This window comes from Diceros bicornis, chromosome 4 (assembly GCF_020826845.1).
Source record: "Diceros bicornis minor isolate mBicDic1 chromosome 4, mDicBic1.mat.cur, whole genome shotgun sequence".
NCBI classification, from domain to species: domain Eukaryota; kingdom Metazoa; phylum Chordata; class Mammalia; order Perissodactyla; family Rhinocerotidae; genus Diceros; species Diceros bicornis.
In genome coordinates, this window is record NC_080743.1 from 15,122,343 (window position 1) to 15,150,063 (window position 27,721).

General features: G+C 41.0%; 1 protein-coding gene across 7 annotated transcripts in view; it reads right to left on the reverse strand.

Moving 5' to 3' along the window:
* Positions 1-17,798, reverse strand: part of USP33 (ubiquitin specific peptidase 33) — a 54,756-nt gene extending 36,958 nt beyond the window's left edge. For 2 of the 7 annotated variants that reach the window (XM_058538332.1, XM_058538331.1), the window contains exons 1-5: positions 5,891-6,004; positions 3,062-3,169; positions 1,015-1,146; positions 769-822; positions 274-336 (exon numbers count right to left, since the gene is read on the reverse strand). In XM_058538332.1, coding sequence (XP_058394315.1) covers positions 274-336; positions 769-822; positions 1,015-1,095 — 198 coding nt within the window. In that variant the 5' untranslated portion in view covers positions 1,096-1,146; positions 3,062-3,169; positions 5,891-6,004. Of the gene's footprint in view, positions 1-273; positions 337-768; positions 823-1,014; positions 1,147-3,061; positions 3,170-5,890; positions 6,005-17,685 lie in introns of those variants that run through there. The other 5 variants (XM_058538334.1, XM_058538333.1, XM_058538328.1 and 2 more) reach the window with 4 other exon arrangements.
* Between the last annotated feature and the right edge of the window lie 9,923 nt (positions 17,799-27,721).

The following is a 27,721-nucleotide window of genomic DNA, read 5'->3' on the forward strand; positions in this document are numbered from 1 at the left end:
AGGCATCCAGTCTTGACTTCAACCCCCACATCCTCCCAATATGCTAGCTATCATCTCCAGACACCTAGAGGCATACTTCTTAAATTATTCCTCTCTTAATTACAACCACATTCTAATATTGATCTTCTTAGCAATTTCCCTCTCCATCTTTCAGAGAGTATAAACAAACGTTTGACTCATATAAAAAAGGGCAAAATTTTGAACTACGACTTCAATTAATAATTCAGGCTCTCTTTTAAAAATGTCTTGCATGAAAATTTTCTATATACATACCTGAGAATGTATGGTGCTGTGATCTACTTGTGATTCACCACAGCCAACATATGAACATCTATCCTATAAATAATTATACGAAAAGGAAAATAAGGTATTTTATAAATGTGTAAATTTACAATCAGAGCATTACAATTACATTTACAATTAAGTTTTCATCACATGTTTTAACTTAATGATTCAATGACTTTCCACAGTCAGTTATTTTAATCAAAAGGTACTAGGCCAAAAGAATAAAACCAGAAGATTTCTAAGTTAAAAGCTATGTCACCTCTAACAAAAGGCAAATGTAAAATATTATAGCGACTTACTAAAACTCTGCAAAAGCACTATAAGTTAAAACTCCACGTCTGAAGTTTAATTTTTATCAATAATGATCTTTTTAAAGTATGTTCATTTATGAAATCCTTTAAGTGTCAAAAAAATCTTCTAGTTACCCTGACTCAGATATAAATTTTTATAATATCAAACTTTTGAGAAGAAACATATGCATACCTCCAGGCACGCCCAAAGATTTGGTCCTCTGACTTTACAATCCTGACAAGTACCCTAAGAAACAAAAATCACACAGACAACATTATCGTTACATTGACACAGCCAAACAAATACAATTCATTAATAATATCATACATAAAAAATTGGGACTTATGAACATAGAGTATTGTAGTAATTTAGAAAAAACACACGTGTGGGAGAAAAATGAATATGATTCTTTAAGAAAGAAAAAAACCTATATCTTACATGAGATTTTTGTATTAAATCTTCTTTCGTTATTTCTCCAACTGAATCCAAATGTGGACAGTGATTTCGGAAAGTTGACATTTTGTTAGAAATTTTTTCCTGTTTCCCAAAGCCTTCCAAATGAGGTAATATCTAAAGGAAAAATGACCAAAAAGTTAATTAAAAAATGGTAATATATTAAACAATGATTAAAATAGAAAATAAAATAAGAAGCATACATGTTTATAAGTTTGCCCTACAAAAGAGTATATTTTCAAATATACCTAGGTTACTTTCATAACTGAAGTTAATTTGAACATTGGAAATTTCTCGACTAAACATTTTATTAAAATTGACACCTATGAATCAACGTAAGTTTGCTTCTCCATTACCTTTCCTGCTTCTTCCCGTCTCTCTCTCATTTGACTTTTTATTGACATAAAAACAGAAAAAGTTCAAGTTATTCAATTTAAGTTTTGTGTGTGTGTGTGTGTGTGTGAGGAAGATTAGCCCTGAGCTAACATCCATTGCCAATCCTCCTCTTTTTGCTGAGGAAAACTGGCCCTGGGCTAACACCCATGCCCATCTTCCTCCACTGTATATGGGACGCCACCACAGCATGGCTCGCCAAGCGGTGCGTCGGCCCACACCCAGGATCCGAACCTGTGAACCCCAGGCTGCCAAAGCAGAGCGCAGGAACTTAACCACTATGCCACCGGGCTGGCCTCCCCAATTTAAGTATTATTATCCTCTTTTTTTTAGAAAAAAAAAAAAGGTTAACTCTTAAACTGGAACAGAAATTGAAAAGAGAGAAAATTCAAATGGAAACCTTCATTTTCATGCTAGCAGCAGCACCTACTGATGATATACATGAAATTATCTGGTATCCTAGCAATATACTAGGATAGTCACTTTATATCAGAGTTTCTCAACCTTGGCACCATTGACATTTTGGGTCAGATAAATCTTTATTGGGAGGAGTTGGCCTGTGCATTGTAAGATTTTTAGCAACATACTGCTTCTACCCACTAGATGCCAGAACACCCTCACCACCACTCTGAGCTTTGACAACCAATGTCACTAGACAGTGTAAAATTATGTCCTCTAGGGGACAAAATTACCCCAGGTTGAGAACCACATTCTCATATGATCCTTTCAATAACCGCAAGGTAGGTACAATTATTATTTTCATTTGCGTATAAGGCTAAAAGAGACCAATTTGACTGAGCTCACATTGTTAGCATCTGGCAGAACTAGGATTTGAATCTACCTATATATCTTATGGGTAAGAGCAAGGGCTCTGAAGTCAGATGGACCTGAGGATACTTGTAAGAGCAGAACAGCATACCTGACTTATGGGGTTATTGTAAGGATTAAACAAGGCAGTACATATCAAGTGTGTGTGTGTGTACATACACACACATAGTACTACACATACACATACAACTTTATTAGGACTCTGCAGCATCCCTTTATATAGTTTTTTTAATATGACCATTAAGGTCTCATACCTCCCTCCCCCATGAGACCACCAGTTAAAGACTGAGGTAATTTCCCAAATCAATCATAATTTTCCTAATATTCTTCAGAAGTTTCCTCAATTCCATTAAAATAAACGGAAGGTAAAGTGTTTTACAATCCCAATTCATTTAATTTCCTCCAAGACATCACAATGTTATAAATATAACTTATGAGAAAAAGAATGATAGGAATATTATAATGTTGCTAAATTTTATCTATCTCCACTACAAATCTTATCAATCAGTTAGTAGAGCTATCTGATACACAGCATTTTTTTTTTTTTTAGATTTTATTTATTTATTTTTTCCCCCCAAAGCCCCAGTAGATAGTTGTGTGTCATAGCTGCATATCCTTCTAGTTGCTGTATGTGGGACGCGGCCTCAGCATGGCCAGAGAAGCAGCGCGTCAGTGCAAGCCCGGGATCCGAACCTGGGTCGCCAGCAGTGGAGCACGCTCACTCAACCACTAAGCCACGGGGCCGGCCCTGATACACAGCATTTAACACACAAAAAGCTTATGATTGGTTCAAGTAAAGTGAGTGACTTACAAGTAAAAGTCTCAAGTCTAACTCAGTATTTCTTGGTCTTCTTTGGGCTGTACATTCTTAATAACAGGGCTTTTCATGCCCTTAGTTCATCTTTGGGGTTTGAGAACACTATTTGAGAAAAAATTAAGGAACTTACCAGGAAAGAATAAAGAGTTATAAATGTGCTGAAATATTAACACACTAGTAAACACATAAAACAAAAAGGTCAAACAAAAAGGTTCAATTAAATCAAATCAAATAATGAGTCCAATATTATACTGCAACCTACAAAATACATCAGCAGTCACTCTGGGCTTAATAATGAATAAATCATTATTTCTAAAAATACCTTACTACATAATATTAAATATGTTCCAGATTTTCTGAGCATGACATTAAACTTAAAATAATTGTTAATATTTTCCATTTCTTATTTATGTTTGGGGGAGGGTTAGGCAATCTTTTCCACCCACCTCTCACTTCCTTTTGTGGTTAGATACCTCTTCCCTCTTACCCAATTCCTTCCACCGCCAGCCATGATGCAGTAACAGGGACCAGATTTACCCTCTCACCTTAAATAACTAAAAAACCAGACAACATACATAAAACAATGGTTTTCAGACAACGGACAATAGGCAGTGTGGGACACTGCCACCTAGAGATAAAAACAAGGTAACTGCCCCAGCTTACTGCCTGGAGAGAATTTCTAGGCCACAGTACCAGTAGGAGAAAACCCAGAGTCTGACAGTCTCCTTGAGTAGTAGAGACAGAGTTGAAAATTCAGGGAGGCCGAGGTGGCTAGAATTCACAGGGCAGAGTAACAGAGAGCAAAGAACTGAATAGAGAGAGAGTGAACTCTGGAAATTTAGAGAGGGCTACCATTAAGTCTTCAGCTGACTACCAATGAGCACGTGCCTGTGATTATATTACCCTAAAAAGGGGAAAGAACTACCGGAAAGGACTAAGTAGAACAATTCTCAAAGCCAACACAGGTCTGTGTTCCCACTAGCCAGAGTTGAAAGACTTCAGAACACAGAGGGAATAAAATAGAGTACTCAGAAGGGTATTGCCTCAGTATTGGGAAAGAATAACCCCTCGACCAGAAACTATTTTGGTTCTACCTTAAAAAAGCTCAAAAGCAAGTATTACAGGGTCAGCTATTCCCAAAGAACTTAACTGTGTCCCAGAACAAAGCTGAAGGACATTCAATGGAATGAAAAAACCTAGCACCTGACAAGGTAAAAATCACAATGTCTGGCATCCAATCAAAAATTATAAGACATAGGGCTGGCCCCATGGCTTAGCGGTTAAGTGCTCGCGCTCTGCTGCTGGCGGCCCGGGGTTCAGATCCCGGGCACGCACTGACACACCACTTCTCCGGCCACGCTGAGGCCACTTCCCACATACAGCAACTACAAGGATGTGCAGCTATGACATACAACCATCTACTGGGGCTTTGGGGGGAAAAAAAATAAATAAATAAAATTATAAAAGAAAAAAAAGAATTAATGATTAAAGTTCCCTTCAAATTTCCTTTAAAAAAAAAATTATAAGACATAAAAAAGAAGGAAAATCTAACCCACAGTGAGGAAGGAAAAAGAGATCCAGAAATGACACAGATGGTAGAACCAAGGATATACACATTAAGAAGAAATAAGGAAGATAGAAAAAAAGACCCAAATGAAATTTCTAGATGTTAAAAAAAAAAGTCTGAGGTGAAAAATACAGTGGATGAGATAAACAGCAGATCAGACAATGCAAAAGAATAATGAACTTCAAGACACAGCAAAAGAAATTATCCAAATTTAAACAAAAAGAGAAGATCGAGAAAATTAAACAAGAGCGTTACCCAGCTGAGTGGAAACGTTCAAATCTGATGAAAACTACAAACCTACAAATTGAAGCAACACAACAAACTCAAGGCACAAGACATGAACAAGTTATACTATGGCACATCAACAACAAGTTGCTTAAAACCAACAATAAAAAGAACACCTTAAAAGCAGCCAAGAAAGACCCATAATGCACACTGAAAGCAATGCAAGCCAGAAAACAGTGGAACAACATCTTCACAGTGCTGAAGGAAGACCACTAACCTAGAATTTCATACCTAGGAAAATATCTTTCAAAAATAAACGTTGGGGGCCGGCCCCGTGGCTTAGCGGTTAAGTGCGTGCGCTCCGCTACTGGCGGCCCAGGTTCGGATACCGGGCGCACACTGACGCACCGCTTCTCCTGTCACGCTGAGGCCACGTCCCACATACAGCAACTAGAAGGATGCGCAACTATGACGCACAACTCTCTGTTGGGGCTTTGGGGGGCGGGGGGAAGGAGGAGGATTGGCAATAGATGTTAGCTCAGAGCCGGTTTTCCTCAGCAAAAGGAGGAGGATTAGCATGGATGTTAGCTCAGGGCTGATCTTCCTCACACACAAAAAAAATAATAAAAAAATAAAAGTTGGAGCGGGCCCGGTGGTGCAAGCAGTTAAGTGCGCGCGCTCCGCTGTGGCGGCCTGGGGCTTGCTGATTCGGATCCCCGGCGCGCACCGGCGCACCGCTTGTCAAGCCATGCTGTGGCGGCGTCCCATATAAAGTAGAGGAAGATGGGCATGGATGTTAGCCCAGGGCCAGTCTTCCTCAGCAAAAAGAGGAAGATTGGCAGGTGTTAGCTCAGAGCCAATCTTCCTCACAAAAAATAGTAAAGGTAAAGCAAAGACTTCTTTAGACATACAAAAGCTGAAAGATTATCATCAGCATACTTACACTATAAAACATGTTATGTGTGCTTCAATCATACACAAACACAGAGACAGAGACATATATGGCCTTTTTTTGGTCGATAATACTTTACCAGATATCATTCTATGTCAACTTTTTCACAGATCCACATATGCCATGATGCACGCATTGCATAAATTATCCAATCAATTCTTCTGTCAATGGACATTCACTTTGTTTCCATATTCTGCCATTAAAAACATCCTCGTAAATATAATCTTACATGGGCCAGTTTGTAAAAACACATTTTGCAAGACTACTTTCCATAAATGCTCTAAGAACTTACATTTCCACTAATAATATAAGGGAATACCATTTTCTGCACAGCAACACCATTCTATCTACTAGCAATTGGTATTATTGTTTACCTCTGTCATTTAATGGGCATATTGTTATATTTCACTAGTACTTTAATTTGAATTACCTTGACAATCAGTGAGTTTGAGTGTCTTTTCATGAATTTTATGGCCTCCTAGATTTGCTCTTTTATTTACTGCTTCTTTATTTTCCCCTTTTTACTATTGAGTCAATAGCATTTCTTTTAAAATTAATCCTGTTTTCTATGCTGCAAATGTTTTTTCAAACTTACTATTTGTTTATTAAGTTTTAACCTGTGGTTTTGGCTATATACACATAACATAAATTTATCATCTTAACAATTTTTAACTGTACAGTTCAGTAGCATTAAGTACATTCACACTGTTATGCAACCAACTTCCAGAACTCTTTTCATCTTGCAAAACTGAAACCCTACAGCCATTAAACAGCAAACCTCCATTCTTCCTCCCACCAGTCCCTGGCAACTTTCTGTCTCGATGAATTTCACTAGTCTGGGTACCTCATAACTGAAATTATACAGTATGTTTTTTTGCGATTGGCTTATTTTACTTAGCATAATGTCCTCAAGGTTCATCCATTCTGTAGCATGTGTCAGAACTTCCTTCCTTTTCCAGGTTGAGCAAACATTCAACTGTATGTATTTACCACATTTTGTTTATCCATTCATCCACCACTGGACACTTAGGTTACTTCCACCTTTTGGCTATTGTGAATAATACTGCTATGAACACGGCTGTCCAAATATCTCTTCAAGTCCTTGCTTTTGATTCTTCTGAGTATATACCCAGAAGTGAAATTGCTATATCATATGGTAATTCTATTTTTTATTTTTTTAGGAATTGCCATACCATACATATACATAGATACTGTCAGCCATAGCAGCTGTACCATTTTACATTTCCATACACATAGCTAAAGCTGTAGAATAACCTTAAATATTTTTTCACAAGGCTTTAATCCATCTGGAGTTTATCTTAAGACAGGAATCCAATTTTATTTTCTTCCAGATGGGCACACAGTTGTATCAGCACCACTTATTACATAATCTACCCATTTCCCACTGAATTGTAAAACTATCTTTACTCTTTATTAAATTTACACATAATATATTTCTGGATTCTCTATTTTGTTCCACTAATCTGTCTATGCCAATACCATATTAATCTGATTACAGAGGCTATATAGTCATGCGCCGCATAACAACGTTTCGGTCAACAACAGACAGCATATACAACGGTGGTGGTCCCATAAGGTTAATATCATATAGCCTAGGTGTTTTTTTTTTTTTTCCCCCCCCAAAGCCCCAGTAGATAGTTGTATGTCATAGTTGCACATCCTTCTAGTTGCTGTATGTGGGATGCGGCCTCAGCATGGCCGGAGAAGCGGTGCGTCGGTGCGCGCCCGGGATCCGAACCCGGGCCGCCAGCATCGGAGCGCACGCACTTAACCGCTAAGCCACGGGGCCGGCCCCAGCCTAGGTGTTTAGTAGGCTACAACATCTAGGTTTGTGTAAGTACACTCTATGATGTTCACATAATGACAAAATCGCCTAACGATGCATTTCTCAGAACATATCACCATCGTTAAGTGATGCATAACTATATAGAATATTTTGTTAACTGCAAGATATACCTCCTTCACTATTCCTTTTCCCAGTTTTCTTAGCCATTTTCTGAATATACTGGAAAATGTAATAGTTTTACTTCTTATTTTCCAATATTAATACCAATTACCTGTTGAAATCTTGAATATAAAAGTGATCGTGAGCATCTATATTGGGGTCCTTGTTTTAATGGTTTTGCCGTTCAGAATATTTGCTATAATTTCCTTTTATTCTTAATTTACTTAGATCTTTTTTTATTAGAAATGGTCTTGATGAACTTTATGAAGTGCCTTTTCAGCAACTACTGATGGCTTACTATATCTCTTGCTTCATTTGTTGATATAATCTATTATATCAAGAGATTTGATACTAATGATCGTTGCACTGGTGTAATATACCCTAATGCTTCCAAATGTACCATTAGTCTGTTTCGTATCTAGATTCTATTGGCTAATACTGTATTTAGAAATGTTGCATTTCTAGACATAAGTGAGACTGACCTTTTCTGGTCGAAGTATATGTGCTTCACAGAATGCACTTTGCATCTTCTATACCACAGGATAGGGTTTTTTTTTAATTATATGTTCTTTATAAGTTAAATGAAATTCAGGTGTGAAACCATCTGTTATGCTGCCTCTCACGGATAGATCTTCAATCATTTTTTCAATCTTTTAGTGGAAACTGATCAATTCAAGTTTTCCACTTCTTGTGTCAATTTTACTAATTTATATTTTGCTATAAAATCATCCATTAATCTCTCCTATATCTGGGTGTCTATGATGTTTCCTTTCTCATTCATAATCTTGTATATTTTTACTCCAATTTTTTTTCCTTCTACAAGAGGTTTATCTAGTTCATTGGTCTTGGCAAAAAACCAGCTTTGGGATTTATCCTTTCTACTAATTCCATTAACTACAGTTTTATCTTTAATCTCCACGTTCTACTTGGTTTTGGTTTTATTTTCTTAATCCCTAAATATGAGTACTGAATTCTCTCATTTTTATTTACTTAATAATACAAGTATTTCAATTATACATTTTCCTCTAAATACCAATGTTTGCCAACGAAATGGAAATGTTCTCCTTCTCACTGCTTTCTAGATAGTCTGTAATCTCAGTTTTGATTTTAAAATGTTTTAAGTCCATCATCAGAAGAATGGATATTATATAAATGGTGTATTCATGACTGGACACCACATGACAATTGAACTGAATGGATAATTTATCAACATGGACAGATCTAAAGGACATAATGTTGAATGGAAAAAAGGAAGATGTAAAATGATACATACTGTATGATACTACCGAAGTAAAAATTTTAAAACATGTATAACAGCACATTGTATCTGGATGTACACATCTACCGTAAAAGCATAAAAATATAGTCTTGAAGGTTATATACTCTGAATGTTGCCTCAGAGCAAAAAAGAAATGGGGGCTAGGGAAAGATTAAAATAAGTTCTCTCTGTTCCGCTATTAATTTTCAGGTATCTAACCAATTTAATGAGAATTAGTTAATGTAAAGAAAAGCTAACAATTTGTACTAAGGCTATTTAAGTATTCACTGTAATTAAATACAAGACTATCAAAGTAGAAAGTCCTTAATATTCTAGTCATCTATTTTACTAAGTTAATTCACTATGGTAACAAAACCATTCTTTTATGCCTTCTTTTGATAAAGATTGATTGAGAGTAGGGTATTCAGATATAAGAGGGTAAGACAACAGGGCTTCTTAGCTCCTTCAACTTTTTCTCTAAGTGTACATCAAAAGAAAGAAGGCATGCATGCTTTCATTCTGGTCTCATAGTTTGTTCAGGGGAGACACTAGAAAAGACAGACAACATAAAGGCAGTGAAAATAACAGTTGTGTATGAAAATGCTATTTGTTCCGTCTACAAATGCATATCCCACACAACTCTGAGAATGCTCTAGAAGCTTGTGGTTAACAGGTTGGGAATCACCAGGGAGCACAAGAAAATTCAAGCTTTGCATAGAAATTACAGCTTTCCAGAGTCTGACCTCAATTTGTCCTTACCTTTGAAATCTTTTATCTGGCAACTTTTTCCTCTATCTACCCTAATTGGACTATTTGAAATTTTCTCAGCCATAATGAGGATAATAACACCAACTGAAAAATTTTCCAGATTGAAATGACTGCATTCATGCTCTATGATATACAGTTTTGGGGGCTCGTTTGCCCATCTGTAGAGTCAAAACCGCTCCTGAAGATATTACTTTTATGGAGGGGAATTCTAGCAGTACAATCTCCAAGTTTCAGGCCCAAAATTCTCACTCTGCCATCCTAACAACAGAGGAACAGATATTCAAAGTTTAATATTGGAAAAGCAAAGGGACCCATTATTAATATTTATTACACATCAGGACATAGTTGGTAACCTAATAAGAACCTTTTATTATTGAGAAACTGCCTGTGTTCCACTGCCTGGTCTATTCCAAAAAGTAAAACTTTATAAAGTCAGATTCAAGAGACTGCAGGATAAAAATTTATGTCAGGGGAATTTAGTCAGGTAGCTAATTTAATAGTTATACAGAAGATTAAAGTGAATCCAGAAGAAGGTCTGTATTAGCAAGCGGCAAAACTATTCAATACTTTTAACAAAAATCTGGATAAAGATACAGAAGGTAGGCTAGTGGAATCTAACTATAAAATGATAAAAATAAGTTTTTAAAGAAAAACTAGAGAAATGAGCTAAATTAACAAGGATGGATGTAATATTCTATATCGAGGTTCAAAGAATCTACTGTCTAAAGTGAGGCCAAAAAAAGGGTTTCAAGTATTTAGATTCTAGATGCTAGAAGATGCATGAAACAACAGGGCAATTCTTACTCAATTTGTCAAGAGAACAATAGGGTTTCAGAATACAAAGAGTAGCTAGTCTTACTGTACTGATAAACTAAATAGATTTTTTTGTGTGTGTGTGAGGAAGATCAGCCCTGAGCTAACATCCATGCTAATCCTCCTCTTTTTGCTGAGGAAGACTGGCCCTGGGCTAACATCCATGCCCATCTTCCTCCACTTTATATGGGATGCCGCCACAGCATGGCCTGACAAGCGGTGCATCAGTGCGCTCCCGGGATCCAAACCCGGGCTGCCAGCAGCGGAGCGCATGCACTTAACCGCTATGCCACGGGGCTGGCCCACTAAATAGATTATTATCTGGAATATTTTATTTATGAAGAATACTAAAAGCTACAGAATAAGAATGCTTTCCATAGATGGCCTTAAATAATTTGAAAACTGTATCTTATGATAAAGATGACACTGTGGCTAACAGTAAAATTTCTGAGCAAGGCTACCTGGGTTCAAATCCAAGCTCCACTATGTCTTGGTTTGTGATCAGGGTTACTTGTCTGAGCCTCAGTTCCCTCATCTATAAAACTGAGATAGTTACAAATATCTACCTCATGGAGTTTTGGGAGGATTATATATACCTATATAATCACATACATATACACCCATATATATGTGTGTGTGTGTGTTAACATACATAAAGTGCTTAGAACAGAGTGACATAAGCACTCAATAAATAAATGTTAACTATTATGAGAAACAACTGAAAGCATGGATGTTTAGACAGCAGAAGGCAGAAGTTGGAGGACTTGATTTGGACATAATGACCAAAGTAAGAGGAATCCTTTGTTTTTTACGTAACTTGAGAAAATCAGAAATAGCAAATTCAATCAATGGTGAAGAGTTTCAATAATTAGGGCTATACAAAAACCGAAGGGCAAACCTTGGGAAGTAGGATGTTCCCCACCATTGTTACACACAGAGGCTAGATGACCGTCAGAGGTATTTCAAAGGACAACATTTTGCACTAAAAAGTCAATTCTAAGATTCTCTGATTACGGAAAAATTCATTTGTCTGTCAGAAGTTTCAACCTAGACTGTTGTTCCACCACTACAACTAATCGGACTAGCCCAAGAGTACTATTTTAAATATTAGGCTTTACAATTATTTTAATTGCAAAAATGCAATACTATAATAAGCTTATGGCTAATTTTTCTATATTTACCATAGAAGAAACTTGCTACCCAATAAAAGCAACCCAAAAAACCGATGGATGGAAGTATGAGTAAGAAGAGTGCAATAACAAGCAGAAAGTTTCTTTCATTCTAAACCAATCCATAGTAATTGTTCATGGAGACTTTTAACCTATGAACTCTGATGAGCACTTTCAAGAACCATTTTTTGGGCCAGCCTCAGTGGCCTAGCAGTTAAGTTCGCTGTGCTCTGCCTCCACAGCCTGGTTTGGTTCCCAGGCGTGAACCTACACGAAGAACTGTTTCTTGTCCTTTCAACAAATATTCTGGCAAACACAAACTTCTTCAAATATTCACACAGATCTCACAGTCCTATAAAATCCCCCAATCATTCTTAATTTTCATTCAAACCATAACAAAGAAATTTAGTATTAATATTCTAATTTCCCTCTTTGACCCTTAACAGTCTAATTAATGAGAAGCTTATTAATCTATTAAGAGAACTATATAATCTTTTTTTTTTATTTTATTTTTGTGTGTGTGTGTGTGTGAGGAAGACCAGCCCTGAGCTAACATCCATGCTAATCCTCCTCTTTTTGCTGAGGAAGACCGGCTCTGAGCTAACATCTATTGCCAATGTTCCTCCTTTTTTTTTCCCCCGAAGCCCCAGTAGATAGTTGTATGTCACAGTTGCATATCCTTCTAGTTGTTGTATGTGGGACGCAGCCTCAGCATGGCCGGAGAAGTGCTGCACCGGTGCGGGCCCAGATCCGAACTGGGCCGCCAGTAGTGGAGTGCGTGCACTTAACCGCTAAGCCACGGGGCCAGCCCAAAGAGAACTATATAATCTCTTGATTTCAATATCTGCAATCTATCTGTTCTAGAATCTATTCTTTTTTTTTTTTTTTTTTTTTTTTTTGGTGAGGAAGATCAGCCCTGAGCTAACATCTGCCAATCCTCCTCTTTTTGCTGAGGAAGACTGGCCCTGGGCTAACATCCATGCCCATCTTCCTCCACTTTATGTGGGACGCCACCACAGCATGGCTTGACAAGCAGTGCGTCGGGGCACGCCTGGGATCTGAACCCCGGGCCACTGTAGCAGAGCTCACGCACTTAACCGCTATGCCACCGGGCCGGCCCCTAGAATCTATTCTTAACACTGCCACAATAAGTAATCCAAAAGCATAGCTCAAACCTGGCAACCCTCACTCTAAATAAAATCCTTTAATTGAGATTTGCAAACATTAATTAGCATTTCCTATAAAGAAAAAAAAAATCTGTCCAATGGCAAAGTACAGTCAATTGTAGCCTTATCTAGTTGAAATAATTATGACAAACACCTAGGGAAGAGGGGAAGAGAGAAGAAAAGGGGGGGGAGGAGGAAGAAAGAGGGAGAACAAGAATGAATGAATATGACAGAGTTCTAACAGAGGCTTCTGAGCAAGATGGAGGGGTAATTAAATAACTACATCAGCATTATGGGACAGTCATTAAAAATACTTATGTGGACCATGCAGAAACATGGAAAAACAAATGCAACTACCACATTCAAATGAGAACCACTCTAAGAAATTTTGTCAATTTTTTTTTGTTTACCAGAATATTGGTGATTATAAAAAAGAATCAAAATTTATTCATCTCAATACTGCCTCTACTAAAAATATTAGAAATTCCTCCTCCAGGATTTTATAAATAGTTAAAAACTGTAGGAAATGGCCTTATTTTATGTCACGTTCAGTCCCATATTTTCACCATATTACCATATTTCAGGACTGTGCTAGGCCCTGGGAATACAGAGACTTACAACCAAGTACGGGCCAGACTCTATAAATTTAGTAGGGGTGGCAGCACTGTTCAAATCTCCACCCTACTTTTCCCTTTTGAATGCCTGATCATCTACACTCTACTTTATCAACACTCTTCAACACTCTGAAACTCCTTTATTCTCCTGAAATAACTCATTTGAAAGTCGGTGACCTTCCGTCAACCCTCCTCAATCACAATTTATGTAACTTTCACACCTCAGTGCCATCTTAGATTCCCTCCTCACTTTGTATATTCGATCAGTTACCAAATTCTACTTCTTGCTTCATTTTTCACCACTTTTCCTCAATTCATATTTCTTTTAGTCTCCACCAAAATGGAGGCTTTTATTTCACATCCGGATTATTTAAGGAGGGTGCCTGTTAACTGACACAGTCGATATCTGGCCCCCTTTCCCTTCAGCCCACCTCAATATTCCCCTGAAGCTGGTATAGACAGTATCCAGGCAGACTGACAGCTTCCCAACTCAACCATTTCTCTGCTTCTAAGTTCTCCAGCACATCAGGAGCTTGCCCAACCCGAGCCAAGGCAATGGAAGTGCTCGAGGCATTTCAAGGATGATCTCCATCAGTGAGGACTGGGAATAGGTAGAAAAGCTCCCCAGCTCGCCTTCATCTGGTGGGACAATGCTGAGGCAGTTCTACGAAAATCTCCACAGGATTAAGCCCCGCATTAAGCCCATCCATTGGCTTTTTTCCCTTCTCCGACTTTTCACCCACTCCCTCACTTGTGCTTCCTGGCATCTCACCTGCACCCATGTTCTTATCTCAAGGTCTGCTTCCAAGATAGCACTTCAGAGAAACTACAAGGGCCACAAAAGTGATGCTGTCAAGATCTTGCTTAGGGGCCGGCCTGGTGGCGCAAGCGGTTAAGTGCACGCGCTCCGCTTCGGAGGCCCAGGGCTCACAGGTTCGGATCCCAGGCACGCACTGACACACCGCTTGGTAAGCCATGCTGTGGCAGCGTCCCATATAAAGTAGAGGAAGATGGGCATGGATGTTAGCTCAGGGCCAGTCTTCCTCAAGAAAAAAGGGGAGGACTGGCATCAGATGTTAGCTCAGGGCTAGTCTTCCTCACCAAGGAAAAAAAAAATCTTGCTTAACCTAAAGCTGCCCAAGTGCTGTCCTGGTCTCAATCTTCTCCCAGTTACAGCTCATTCTGCATTCTTGTGGATCACATACCTCTTCTGATCAAACACCTTCAATGATTTGTCTTTTTGATCTCCTTTTACTAACTTCTACAAACCATAACTTATTATCAGCCAAATTGTTCTACTGATCCTTTCTCAAATATAACTTGCACCTTTCCAGGAACCCAATAATCTGTTCATTTTAGACATGTCCTCCAATATTTGCTTGTTGAAAATCTTTCAAAGCTCACTCATCTCAAATGCTATCTCCAGCAAGATCCAATCACAAGGAATGTCCCCCTCACTAAATTCCTGATTATAATACTCATAAGGCACTTACTGTAATTATGTAAAAAACTGCCCTACTTGAGTACAAACCTGACTCTAAGTTCTTTGAAGGTAGAAATCATATTTCATTCTTTTTAATTTCTAAAGGGTATTATTCCCTAGTAGACTTACAGATATTGAACCTACTTAGCCTTTTTTTTAACAGTTTATTTTATTTTTTTAAATGTTTTTTTATTTTGTTTATTTATTTTCCCCCCAAAGCCCCAGTAGATAGTTGTAGGTCATAGCTGCACATCCTTCTAGTTGCTGTATGTGGGACGCGGCCTCAGCATGGCCGGAGCAGCAGTGTGTCGGTGTGCGCCCGGGGTCCCAACGGGCCGCCAGTAGCCGAGCGCGGGCACTTAACCGCTAAGCCATGGGGCCGGCCCCCTACTTAGCCTTCTAAAGTAACTTTTTTTTTTTTTTTTTTTTGCGAGGAAGATCAGCCCTGAGCTAACATTTGCCAATCCTCCTCTCTTTGCTGAGGAAGACTGGCCCTGGGCTAACATCCACGCCCATCTTCCTCCACTTTACATGGGGCGCCGCCATAGCATGGCATGGCTTGACAAGCGGTGCATCGGTGTGCACCGGGATCCGAACCGGTGAACCCCGGGCCGCTGCAGCGGAGTGCCTGCACTTAACCACTTGCGCCACCAGGCAGGCCCCCTAAAGTAACTTTTGAAAGGGACATTTATTTCCATTACACATTGTCTCTTAAATATTAGTTCTCTTAATATACATACTATATTGTACAAAATTCACGCTCCTTTTTATAGACAATTAAACCAACTGTACTCATCTTGGACTCTTTGGAGCTATCCTATTTATCAAAATGCTCCTGCAATCACATGTACACTTAAAAAGATTAAAAACTACACTGAAGAAACAGCTGTGACTATTTCTTTTTTTTTTTAGAAACAATTACATTTCACATTTCTTATCAAAAATCTTTCACCATTTATGTACTTCATTTTATTGCAGAGTCCACAGTCCGTTGTATGTGATAGTTCACAATGCTCCAATATCTTATCTGAATTCCAATTTATATCAAAGGTTACTTCAGCGAGATTATTTCAGGCTTTCAGGAAAGTCTGATCCCTATACAATCTCAAACTGCTTGTCACGGGAAAAGACTTCTTGGCATTCCTAACTCGATTGGCATGAGGATCAAATAAGATTATATGTGAAAGGTCACTGAAAATTCTAACAGCAATACAGATACATAAATGTAAGAATTATCTCAACTCTGAATTTCAAATATTTAAAAAAAATAATCTATTTACTACAATCTAATGCCATAAAACTGCATCGTTATGTTATTTGCTTATTGGTAGATTATAAAGAGCTCACAAAAGCCAAAAAAGTGAAAGCTGGCAGCAAACCAGATCAAAAACAAGAAGCAATCTTAAGCAGACGATCCCTCTTACATTCAGCAAGATGTCAAATACTTGGTTCCTGGAATATTTTTTGTACTGTCCTTTTTTTTTCCCAATCCTGCCAAAGTAAATGAAATAACATACAGCTCCCGGCATAGTGTAAATATAACTATTATTTTTTTGTAAATTAGCACCGTCTTTCAATAAGATTCCTACTTTTCCCCTTATTTATATTAATACTATGAATCCACTAACAATATTTAGCCTATTATCTGATTTGGTCAGACCATTCCAGATGATACAACTGTCTCAACCAGAAATGGAACTAGGACGGCCTCATTATTTGTTGAAACAGGTTCTTCTTAAAAGTAAAATAATCGAATTAAACTAAAAAACTCTGTAATTCTATACATCTATTAAGCAAGAAGTCTAGAGATCCTTGTGGTAAAAATTCTTCCTCAGTTTAGAGCCTACGCTCCTGCCAGGATTTTCCCTTCTGGCCCAATTTTCCAGGCCTAATACTGATTATGCGAGAATGTAAACCCTAAAAATACTTAAATTGAGGGCAAAGCACCTAGAAGAATCTCATCCAACAGCTCAACTTGCACCCTGCAAATATTCAAATAACGAGCGTTTTGTAGTCGGTAAACATGTAAGAGTAAAGCTCTGGGAAACCAGACACTATGGAAATTTGACCCAAACAAAAGCTGCAGACGGACGGCCCGTAGGGGGTAACCTGTGAAACAGTCTGCATCAAACACTGGTCGAAGAAAAATTCCAGGGACGATGACACGTAGGTTTTCTCCTCCCGAACAATGAATAACGGGGCCCTGGGGCTGCACGAACGGGTCCGATCGCCCCAACTGCGCCGCAAAGCGAAACAACAACCGGAGCCGCGCGCCGCGGGGCTTGCAGCCGTCTGCGCCCCCCGTGCGCGGCTGGCACGCCGGCACCGGGAGACCGAGCGAAAGAGCGGAGCCCCCGCGAGGACTCGCCTGCCCCCGCCTGCCTCCCAGGGGAGCGCCCCTGGGAACCCCCTCCTCAAACCTACGACTGAGTCGCGTCCTCCGCCGACCCCCGCCGGGGCGGCCGCCAGATCATCCCCGCAACGCAGAGCACTGCGAGGGGCCCAGGCCTGCTTCCCGCCCGCGCGCCCCCCACCGCCCCGGACCCAGAAGAAGGGGCCGGGCAGCGTCCGCAGCCCCCGGCGCGCGCGAGGAGCCCGGAGCCCGGCCCCCCGCGCCCTCCACAGCGCCGCGCTCACCTCCACGGCCTTCCCCGCGGGCCCCGCCAGCGCGGCCGACGGCGGCCTGCGGCCAGCTCCTCTCCTCCTCCCCGGGCCTCGGAGAGGAGCGGCGTCGCGGCCGGAGGGCCGGAGAACGGCTCCGCAGCGCTGCCCGCGGGCTCCCCGCCTCCCGCACCCGCCACTTCCCGCAGCAGCCGCGGCCCCTTCCGGTGTCTCCGCGGCCGCCGCAGGCGCCTCGGGCGTCGCGGGCGGGGAGGGGCGGGGCTGCGAGGAGAGACCGCCCCGACCTGGGGCGTGGCGGCGGCGGCGGGCCCAGGTGGGAGACCCAGGCCTGCCCTGCCCCCGGGACTTCCAAGGCAGCCCGCCGGGGCAGGCGGGGGCACCGTGTGCTTGCAGAGCAGTTTTAGGTTTGCGGCGCTTTTCGTTTTTACACGAGTTCTCCCTTCTTTTCTCGCCTCGATGCATTACAGAATCTGCATGAAGGCTGCCCACGGAAGGGCCTCAAGTTTCTGACCTTGTACAAAGGAATATTACAAAGGAATATTAGACAACTTAATTCAATACTTTTTTCCCCTTCTCTCCTCTTTATTCTCCCAACATCTTAGGACCTAGATTCTCTGAAAGTAATTGTGTTTCCTTTTCCACATCTGCAAAGTAGAAATTCATCTGTCCCGTTTTCCCCTAAGGCATAATCAAGATCAAATCAAATATTTATTGAAACCTTAGTATTGGCTTAGTGCCTAGAGAAAGAGATCCGCCTTCCAATTTGTGTAACTGTTAAAATTCGTTCAGTTGATTGATATGCAAACAATAAAAGCAGTTTGATACAAATTCTCGTTAAAATCGCAGTTTCGGTGTGTCTGAGTGCCTCTAACTTTTTGGTCTCCAAGTGGGGCATGTACCCAAGTGTTAATGCAAGATGCTCAATCTCCGTCAGAAACAAGTAGAAAATACGGGAGATTCTACTTCCATTCTTATGGTAAATATGGAAGAAATGAATCTTTGCCAAGATTCTATGTAGGGATTGACGCCAAGGCCTCAGTTTGCCCCACAAATGGTCACCTATCCTGGGTTCAGTGAACGAGAACGGAAGTTTCACAATTCGGAGGATGCCTATGGTGCTACCATTCCTTCCTTTATTTTCAACATATTTCAAAATATTTCAGTTTACGTGCTACATGATGTCAGCAATATGGTTTTTATTTTAAAAAGTCAAATATCTAAATGTTTTAAATATTTATACTCCTCTGTAAAAAGTGAAGAGAATGATCATGAAAATCATTTGTTCCCTGATGTCTTGTGCAAAAGTACTGTCTGACTTAAAGGAGAGTTGTATAGGTTAATTTGAAAAAAGACAAGTGTTTTAAATTTTCTAACCTTTGCTGTGGTAACGAGTGGCTGTCAGCAATATGTTAACTAAAAAAAATTTTTTTAGTGTACACATGTCACCTAAGGCCTCAAAGGAAAAGGGATATTTTAAAAATGAGTGAGAGGGGCCGGCCCCCGTGGCTTGGCGGTTGGGTGCGCGGGCTCCGCTGGTTCAGATCCCGGGCGCGGATCCGGCCGCGCACCGACGCACCGCTTCTCCGGCCATGCTGAGGCCGCGGCCCACGTACAGCGGCTGGAGGGATGTGCAACTGTGGCATACAACTATCTACTGGGGCTTTGGGGAGGGAAAAAAAAAAAAAAAGGAGGAGGAATAAAACTGAGTGAGAAAGTAACTGCTTTTTGAAAGAAACTTGTGTAATGAGAGCATTTTGAAAAGGAGGTTTGAAACGGTTTCCATTATTAAGTAATTTTGCTGCCCAAAACTATGTGTCACCTGTAAAACTCATCTCTGCATCAAAAGACAACAGGGGCCAGCCCTGTGGCTTAGAGGTTAAGTCCACATGCTCCGCTGCTGGCGGCCTGGGGTTCGCATCCTGGGCTGCACCGATGCACTACTTGTCAGGCCATGCTGAGGGGGCGTCCTGTATAAAGTAGAGGAAGATAGGCAGGGATGTTAGCTCAGGGCCAGCCTTCCTCAGCAAAAAGAGGAGGATTGGCATGGATGTAAGCTCAGGGCTGATCTTCCTCACACACACACACAAAAAAGAGATGAAAAGTCAAGCCAGCAAATAGAAGATATTTGAAATATATTTAAGTGATAAAGAGCTTATATATATATTTCCACGAATCAATGTCAGGTAACCAAGTAGACAAAAAGACAAAAGTCACTGTTCCCGAAATTCCTTCACTGAAAATGTCTCAGGCGTGTTAGTGAAAATGTCTCCGGCGTGTTCTGTTACTGTAGTGTTCAAGCAAATTCAGTTCAACCCCCAAGTCCCCCCGCTACCAACCTGCTTGGTAACCAGGGCCCTCTTTGGCTTAACTGTCCTTCAGGGGTTCTAGGGCACAGGAAAGACAAATGATGTGACTGTTTGAGGCAGTTGTGGCTCATGCCTAGATGACAGCAGGTTAGGGCCTCTCATGTGGACACCAGGTCAAGTCCTTGCTGTGGACCAGTCCTCACAAAGCAAATGCACTCTGACAATGCAACATCTCTCCCACTTTTAACTTCTGTAGATTCCCATCCCCCTTGCCCACCCTTGGAAATTTACCTTTATCCTTTTATTCCTTAATCCAGAATCCTTAATCCCTTACTTTTCTTCAAAGGATATATCCACAGGCTATAAAGAAGGATGCTATCAGGGCCCGGCCCCGTAGCCTAGTGGTTAAGTTCAGCATGCTCCATTTTAGTGGCCAGGGTTCAGATCTTGCACATGGACCTAGCCCACTTGTCAGTGGCTATGCTGTAGTGGCAACCCACACACAAAATAGAGGAAGACTGACACACATGTTAGCTCAGGGTGAATCTTTATCAGCAAAAAAAAGAAAAAAAAAAGGATACTATCGAGGTTGGCCTGGTGGTGTAGTGGTTAAGTTCGCATGCTCTGCTTCGGCGGCCCGGGGTTTTCGGGTTCAGATCCCAGGTGCAGACCTACACACCACTCATCAAGCCATGCTGTGGTGGCGTCCCACATACAAAATGGAGGAAGATTGACATGGATGTTAGCTCAGGGCCAATCTTCCTCACCAAAAAAAAAAAAAAAAAAAAAACAAGAAAAAGAAGGATACTATCATTGGGAAATCAATCTATCAACCCCCACCCTCAGAGAGGAGAGATTATACATACATTCCATAGTGTGGACACCCTGCTGAATCACAGAGTCTGGAACAGAACTCTTGAGGTGCCATTGGTATCAAATATGGTGTGAATTGTAAACCCTGGAGTTGTGTATCAGGCCAGGTACTGAAGGACCTGGTAATGCAGGGGAAGGTGGCGGGGAGAAGAAATGAAGGACAAGAAGAAAGGAAGGAGGAGAAAAGAAGTGGGGGTAGGAAGAGGGAGGAGGGAAGACAATTGAATGGTCATATCAAAACAAAAATACCTTCTCATTCTTGCAAGTGAATGGCAAATAAAAATAGCAACACACAAAGCATACATTTTGATGCTCATGTACCTGAGATTAAATAAGCTTTTGCAAATGCTGTTTCCTCAGTCAGATACACTTTTACCAGATACCTACTCTCAACTCCTGTCCCTCCTTCACCTGGCTAACTCCGACCTCGATATTCCCTGTCTAAAGTAGCACTCTTCATCCATTATTCCCCACTTCAGTATCCTGTTTGTTTCCTTCAGAGAATTTACAATAAATTTTAGTTATTTTAAGATTTTTGTGGGACAGGCCTGGTGGCGCAAGCGGTTAAGTGCGCGCACTCTGCTGTGGTGGCCCGGGGTTCGCCTGCCCGGATCCCGGGCGTGCACCAACACACTGCTTGGCAAACAATGCTGTGGCGGCGTCCCATATAAAGTGGAGGAAGATGGGCACGGATGTTAGCCCAGGGCCAGTCTTCCTCAGCAAAGAGAGGAAGATTGGCAGATGTTAGCTCAGGGCCTATCTTCCTCAAAAAAAAAAAAAAAGATTTTTGTGTGTACTTAATTTTTTGCCTGGCTCCTCTGAACTGTAAGCTCAGTGAGAGCAGTGTTTCTGTCTTGTTCACAATATTTTCAGAGCCACGCATTGAAGGACTCAAATACTTGTTGGTTTTCATCTGAGGGTGGGGTTGCCCCATGGGATATTCGCCAATATCCCAGAGGAGGGCTGGAGGAAGAAGGCGTCAGATTCCTTTGCATTTGAGTAATAAGAGAGTCCAAAACGTCCTTAGTGCCACTGTTGAGAAACTCTGATTTAAACTGAGGCTTCATAATCTGTTTTTGGTTATAAGTGACAGAAACTCTTAAATTGTTGTTCCTAATTTGATGAACAAGCTGGATTTGGCAGAGGGCAAGCAGAAACCAATTTTATTCTTTCTCATTATTGTCTCCGAAAATCTCTGAGGATCCCTCTCTAAACTTAGGACAAAATCTTAGGCAAAGACTTTGGATTTTCCAGTCACTCTCAAGTAATTAAAAAGTTCTCTAGTCATTTTTTAGTAGTAAACAAATGGTCTTTTTTCCCATCCAGTGCAATGTCAAAAATCTCAGACTCATACAGTTCACAAATTCTCCATCATTCCCCCCCTCCCCCTGGCCTTGTTCTACCTTTTCCCTGGCTGGCTTTTCATCTGGGTCCCCTCCAGGGTTGAATAAAACAGTTGGGGCAGAAAGAACCTTTCTTAACGGGAACAGTTTTAGCCTGGTGTCAGTGTCCTTGGGGTGTAGCTGACGTTTGAAGCTGACCCTTTCTTTCACGGAATGCCTCTGTAGGTTGGTCACCCAGCCACAGTCTCTTGACTCAGAAAAGTATCTTCTGGTGTATCTTATATCAGTCCTCTGATATCCAGGGATCTGTCTCCAGGTTGGGATCATCTCACCCGTGCAGGCAGTCCTGTTAGACAGCCCCTCTCAGGATGAGTCAGTCCAGCTCTCTTACATGGGGTTCTCACTTGGTCCACAAAAAGCACATGTATATCGTGCACAGAAGTGGGGGCTGTTCCCAATCAGCCTTGTGTGCATCTTGTGCTTGGAGGCAGCCTCAGCCTCTTGACTTAGGACTTTTCAAATGTGAATCAGTTACCAAGTCTTGTCTGTCTAAGATGTCAAGGGACATATGTCATCTTTTCCAACTGGTCCTCATGAAGCCTGTCAGACTTGGCTTGAGATAAAAGCAAAGCACCTACCTCCCCATCCCCATAGTGGTACCTTGGTTTGGATGTGGAGGTATTTGGCACAGCTTCTGGGGCCCCTGCCAAGGATCTCTGTTATCATCTGTTCACTCTCAGGGTGAGGGTGAGGGTTACTCTAGCTCAGAGTTTCTCAAAAACAACACTATTGACATCTTGGACTGAATAATTCTTTGTTGTGGAGTATAGTTCCTGTGCATCATAAGATGTATAGCAGCATCTGTAGCCTTTCTCTACTAGATGCCAGTACACCTCCTCCCAGTGGCGACAAACAAAAATGTCTCTATACATTAGCAAATGTCCTCCCCCTGGGGAGTGGGGGTGGGTGGGCAAAGTTGCCCCCAGTTGAGAATGACTGCTGTACCTTAGGCTGGTGCTTCTCAAACCTCATTCAGATTATCAGAGCAGATGATTCAGAAAATGAAATCAATAGACAGAATGCTTGCAATTAGAGGTTTCCAGCAGGGATCATTCTCTGGGCATATCTGTAAGCCACTTGAAGCACACCAGTGAGCTGAGGCATTCCAGATGAGATGCTCTTAGGCAAAAATGGGGATTTCTTGGCTCATGGAATCCAAGGAAAGGGAGCTAGAACGAGGGACACAAACATTTCTGGGATTCCCTCATGATCTCCTCATCACTCATTTCTTGAATTTACTATATTACAGTTTTCTCCAAGAGCAGAGGTCCTAGTTTAAAAAATTCCAAATAATGGGTTTATTGTCTTCACCTGTGTTAAGTGCCTGCCCAGGAGCATTCAGCCAGAGGATGAGGGTCGTGGAAGAACAGAGCAGCTCCCATGACAATTATGTTGATGAATGGAATGGAAGTTTCCAAGAGAGAAAATAGGGGGTCATGCCAAGCCAATATTATTAAAAAACTGATACTGGCTTAAAGGCTGAGTAAAAAGGCTTTTGATGGGCCAGAGGAGGAAGGATTTTTTAGGCAGAGGGAACAGCATAGGCAAAGGCACAATATGTTAGAGACAATATGCTAAATTTGGGAACTAACAAGGGGTCACTATTTCTGGATGAGAGATTGAAGGCAGAAGGTCAGGGGACAGTCTAGACAGAGAAAGCAGATTATGAGTGATCTTGTCTGCTAAGTAAAGAGATCTATGAAGAACTTCAAAAAATGAAGCAACATGACGAGATCTATACATTGGATTACTTGTAGCAGTGCCTGGCGTAGTCTGGAGGCAGACTATTGCAGAATCCAGACAAGGCAAGGTAAGGACCTAGCAGTGGAGATGGCTATGAGAGCTACTCAGGAGATAATATCAACAGATGTTCAACTGACTACATGAGCAATGGAACCTAGGAAGGTTCCTCTGTACAGATCCTCTTCATTCTTACTAAGGATTATTTTGACAGCTCCCTAACGTGTCTTCCTGACTCTAGTCTCCATCTCCTCTAATCCAACGCCATACTTCTGAACACAACTCTTTCTAAAACACAAATCTAATCAAGTAACTCTTCAGTGACTCCGTGTTGCCTCAGAGGTTTTTTTCTCAACGAGGGCCTAGGATGAGACACGCAAGTTGACTAGGTTGCGGTATCTAAGGACCTTGCACTTTCCTGAACCAGAGAGCACCTCTTCAAATTGTGTGCCCCAGGACCTGCTTGCCGCATCCTAGTTCCTCACAAACTTAGTTTGACCCAAATTTACTTCTCCTGATTTACCTTTTGTTACACCCAGTCAAACACCCTGTCCTCAAGCTATTCTAATCTACATCCCATTCTGCTAAAAGCCAAAACATTTGCTTGTGCCTCTCCCGTTTATTGCTGCTTTCCCTAATCCTCACCCTAACCCTAAGTATAGAATGCCCTTTTTCCCTTTGCCCTTTCTCTTTTTTTTTTTTAATTTTTATTTATTTATTTATTTATTTTTTTCCCCCAAAGCCCCAGTAGATAGTTGTATGTCATAGTTGCACAGCCTTCTAGTTGCTGTATGTGGGACGGGGCCTCAGCATGGCCAGAGAAGCAGTGCGTGCCTGGAATCTGAACCCGGGCCGCCAGCAGCGGAGCCCGAGCACTTAACTGCTAAAGCATGGGGCCAGCCCTGCCCTTTCTCTTAAAAGTGAACTCCACTCATCCCTCAAAGGTCACCTTCTAGGTGAAGCCTTCATCACCTTTTCCAGGCTATTAGAGCACTTCCTTGTATTCTATGGTGTATTCTCTAGTGATATTATACTGCTGATAACAAGTTATACACTGTAATGTTATTATTATACACTGCAATAATTTGTTCACTTTTCCATCTCCTGAACCAAACTATGGGCAGGGATTTTTCTTACTCATCCCTAGTATTTCCAGCATTCAGTACAGTACATGACACAACGGAGGAGATGGACAAATCAATAAATCTATTAAAAAAGATGAATGAATGTGAAAATATTAAAGAAATATATTTTCTAACTTGGGGAGATAGCAATTTTTTTATACTTTTCAAAATGTTTATCATTTAAAAAGACAGCAGATGTAGCTCTTTCATTTTATTAATTTTAGAAGTAGTATATGGTTTTGTAGACTTTCGAAATATTACAAGATTTCCTTTTTTTTTTTTTTGTGAGGAAGATCAGCCCTGAGCTAACATCTGTGCTAATCCTCCTCTTTTTGCTGAGGAAGACCAGCTCTGAGCTAACATCTATTGCCAATCCTCCTCCTTTTTTTTCCCCAAAGCCCCAGTAGATAGTTGTATGTCATAGTTGCACATCCTTCTAGTTGCTGTATGTGGGACGTGGCCTCAGCATGGCCGGAGAAGCAGTGCGTCAGTGTGCGCCTGGGATCCGAACCGGGGCTGCCAGTAGCGGAGCATGCGCACTTAACCGCTAAGCCACGGGGTTGGCCCTGTTATAAGATTTCCAAACCTGCAAAATAGGAACTTTTGTTTCCATGCGGTTTAATTTTAATTTTATTGCTCTTTATGTTAAAGTGACTTTAGAATAAACTTATTTACCTAAGCTCTTACTAGAAAAACATCTGTGTTGTCTATTTCTTTTACGTTTTGATGTAAATACCTCCCAATAGAGTGCATGCCTCCTATTGGAGCAGCACAGCATTTTGACAACTACTGAGGCAGTGCAGGGAGAGCATGTTCCAGATTATTCTCTGGCCTCAAATCTCTAGATTTTACCATTTTCATAATCTCTTTAAGCTTTGATTTTTTTGATCTAAGAAATGGCAATAATAGGGCTGGCCCCATGGTATAGCGGTTAAGTGTGCATGCTCCGCTGCTGGCAACCGGGTTCGGATCCCAGGCGCGCACCGAAGCACCGCTTGTCAGGCCATGCTGTGGCAGCATCCTATATAAAGTGGAGGAAGATCGGCACGGATGTTAGCTCAGGGCCAGTCTTCCTCAGCAAAAAGAGGAAGATCAGCATGGATGTTAGCTGAGGGCTGATCTTCTTCACAAAAAAAAAAAAAGAAAGAAATGGCAATAATAATTTTGGGGGAGTAACAGCTTTGTTGAGATATAATTCACATAGTATACAATTCACACATTTAAAGTACATAATTCAATAGTTTTTAGTATATTCATAGATTTGCACAACAAGCCCCACAATCCAGGTTTAAAACATTTCACCACCCCAAAAAGAAGTCCCATACCCTTCAGCAGTCACCTCCATTTCCCCCCAACCCTTCCAGCCCTAGGTAACCACTAATCTACTTTCTATCTCTATAGATTTGCCTATTCTGGACATTTCATATAAATAGAATCATAAAATACCTAATCTTTTATGACCGGCTTCTTAGCATGTTCTCAAGTTTCACCCCTGTTGTAGCATATATCAGTACTTCATTTCTTTTTTTTTTTTTTTTGTGAGGAAGATCAGCCCTGAGCTGACATCCATGCTAATCCTCCTCCTTTTGCTGAGGAAGACCAGCTCTGAGCTAACATCTATTGCCAATCCTCCTCCTTTTTTTTTTCCCCAAGCCCCAGTAGATAGTTGTATGTCATCGTTGCACATCCTTCCAGTTGCTGTATGTGGGACGCGGCCTCAGCATGGCCGGAGAAGCAGTGCATTGGTGCTCGCCCAGGATCCGAGCCCGGGCCACCAGTAGTGGAGCGAGCGCACCCAACCGCTAAGCCACGGGGCGGGACCATACTTCATTTCTTTTTATGGCCAAATAATATTCCATTATATGGACATACCACATTTTATTTATCCATTTATCAGTTGATGGACATTTCGGTTTGTTTTTACTTTTTAGTATTATGAATAATGCTGCTAAGCACGTTTATGTAGAAGTTTTTACGTAGATGTATGTTCTCATTTCTTTTGGGTATTACCGAGGAGTGGAATTGCTGGGTCATATGGTAACTCTATGTTTAATATTTTGAGGAAATGAATCTGCAATATTTGGATGTGTATGGAATAGATGTTCTAAATTAGCATCTAGAACCATACTCTGAATTCTAGATGCCTTGGTTGGCTTAGTTCTGACTTGTGGAGGAGTCCTTGGGTGGGTGACAAGAACAAAGATACAACAGCCAGTATATACCCTATGGCATTGTGTAGATTTAATAGGAGGCCCTGAGTTATTGCTGGGGACTCTGCCAGGTTTTAGCAGTTAATGGAAAAGGTCATTGGATATATGAATTACCTAAAAGAATTCATCTACTTAGGTGATGTAATTGTTTTTAATTTCTCAAAGTGCTAGACTTTGGTCAGGCTTAATGTTGTCACTTAATAAGTGCTGTTTCCACCAATAATTCATGAAGTACATTGGCCATATATTATCTCAGCTGCGAGTGATCCTAAATAGCCCCAATACAATATCAGGTATACCCAATCAGTGCAATTAAATCTGACTATGGTGCCTCCTACATGTGGCCTACTCCTCAACACTGGCTCTTTTCTTATAGGGACTTTTTGTGGGCCCCT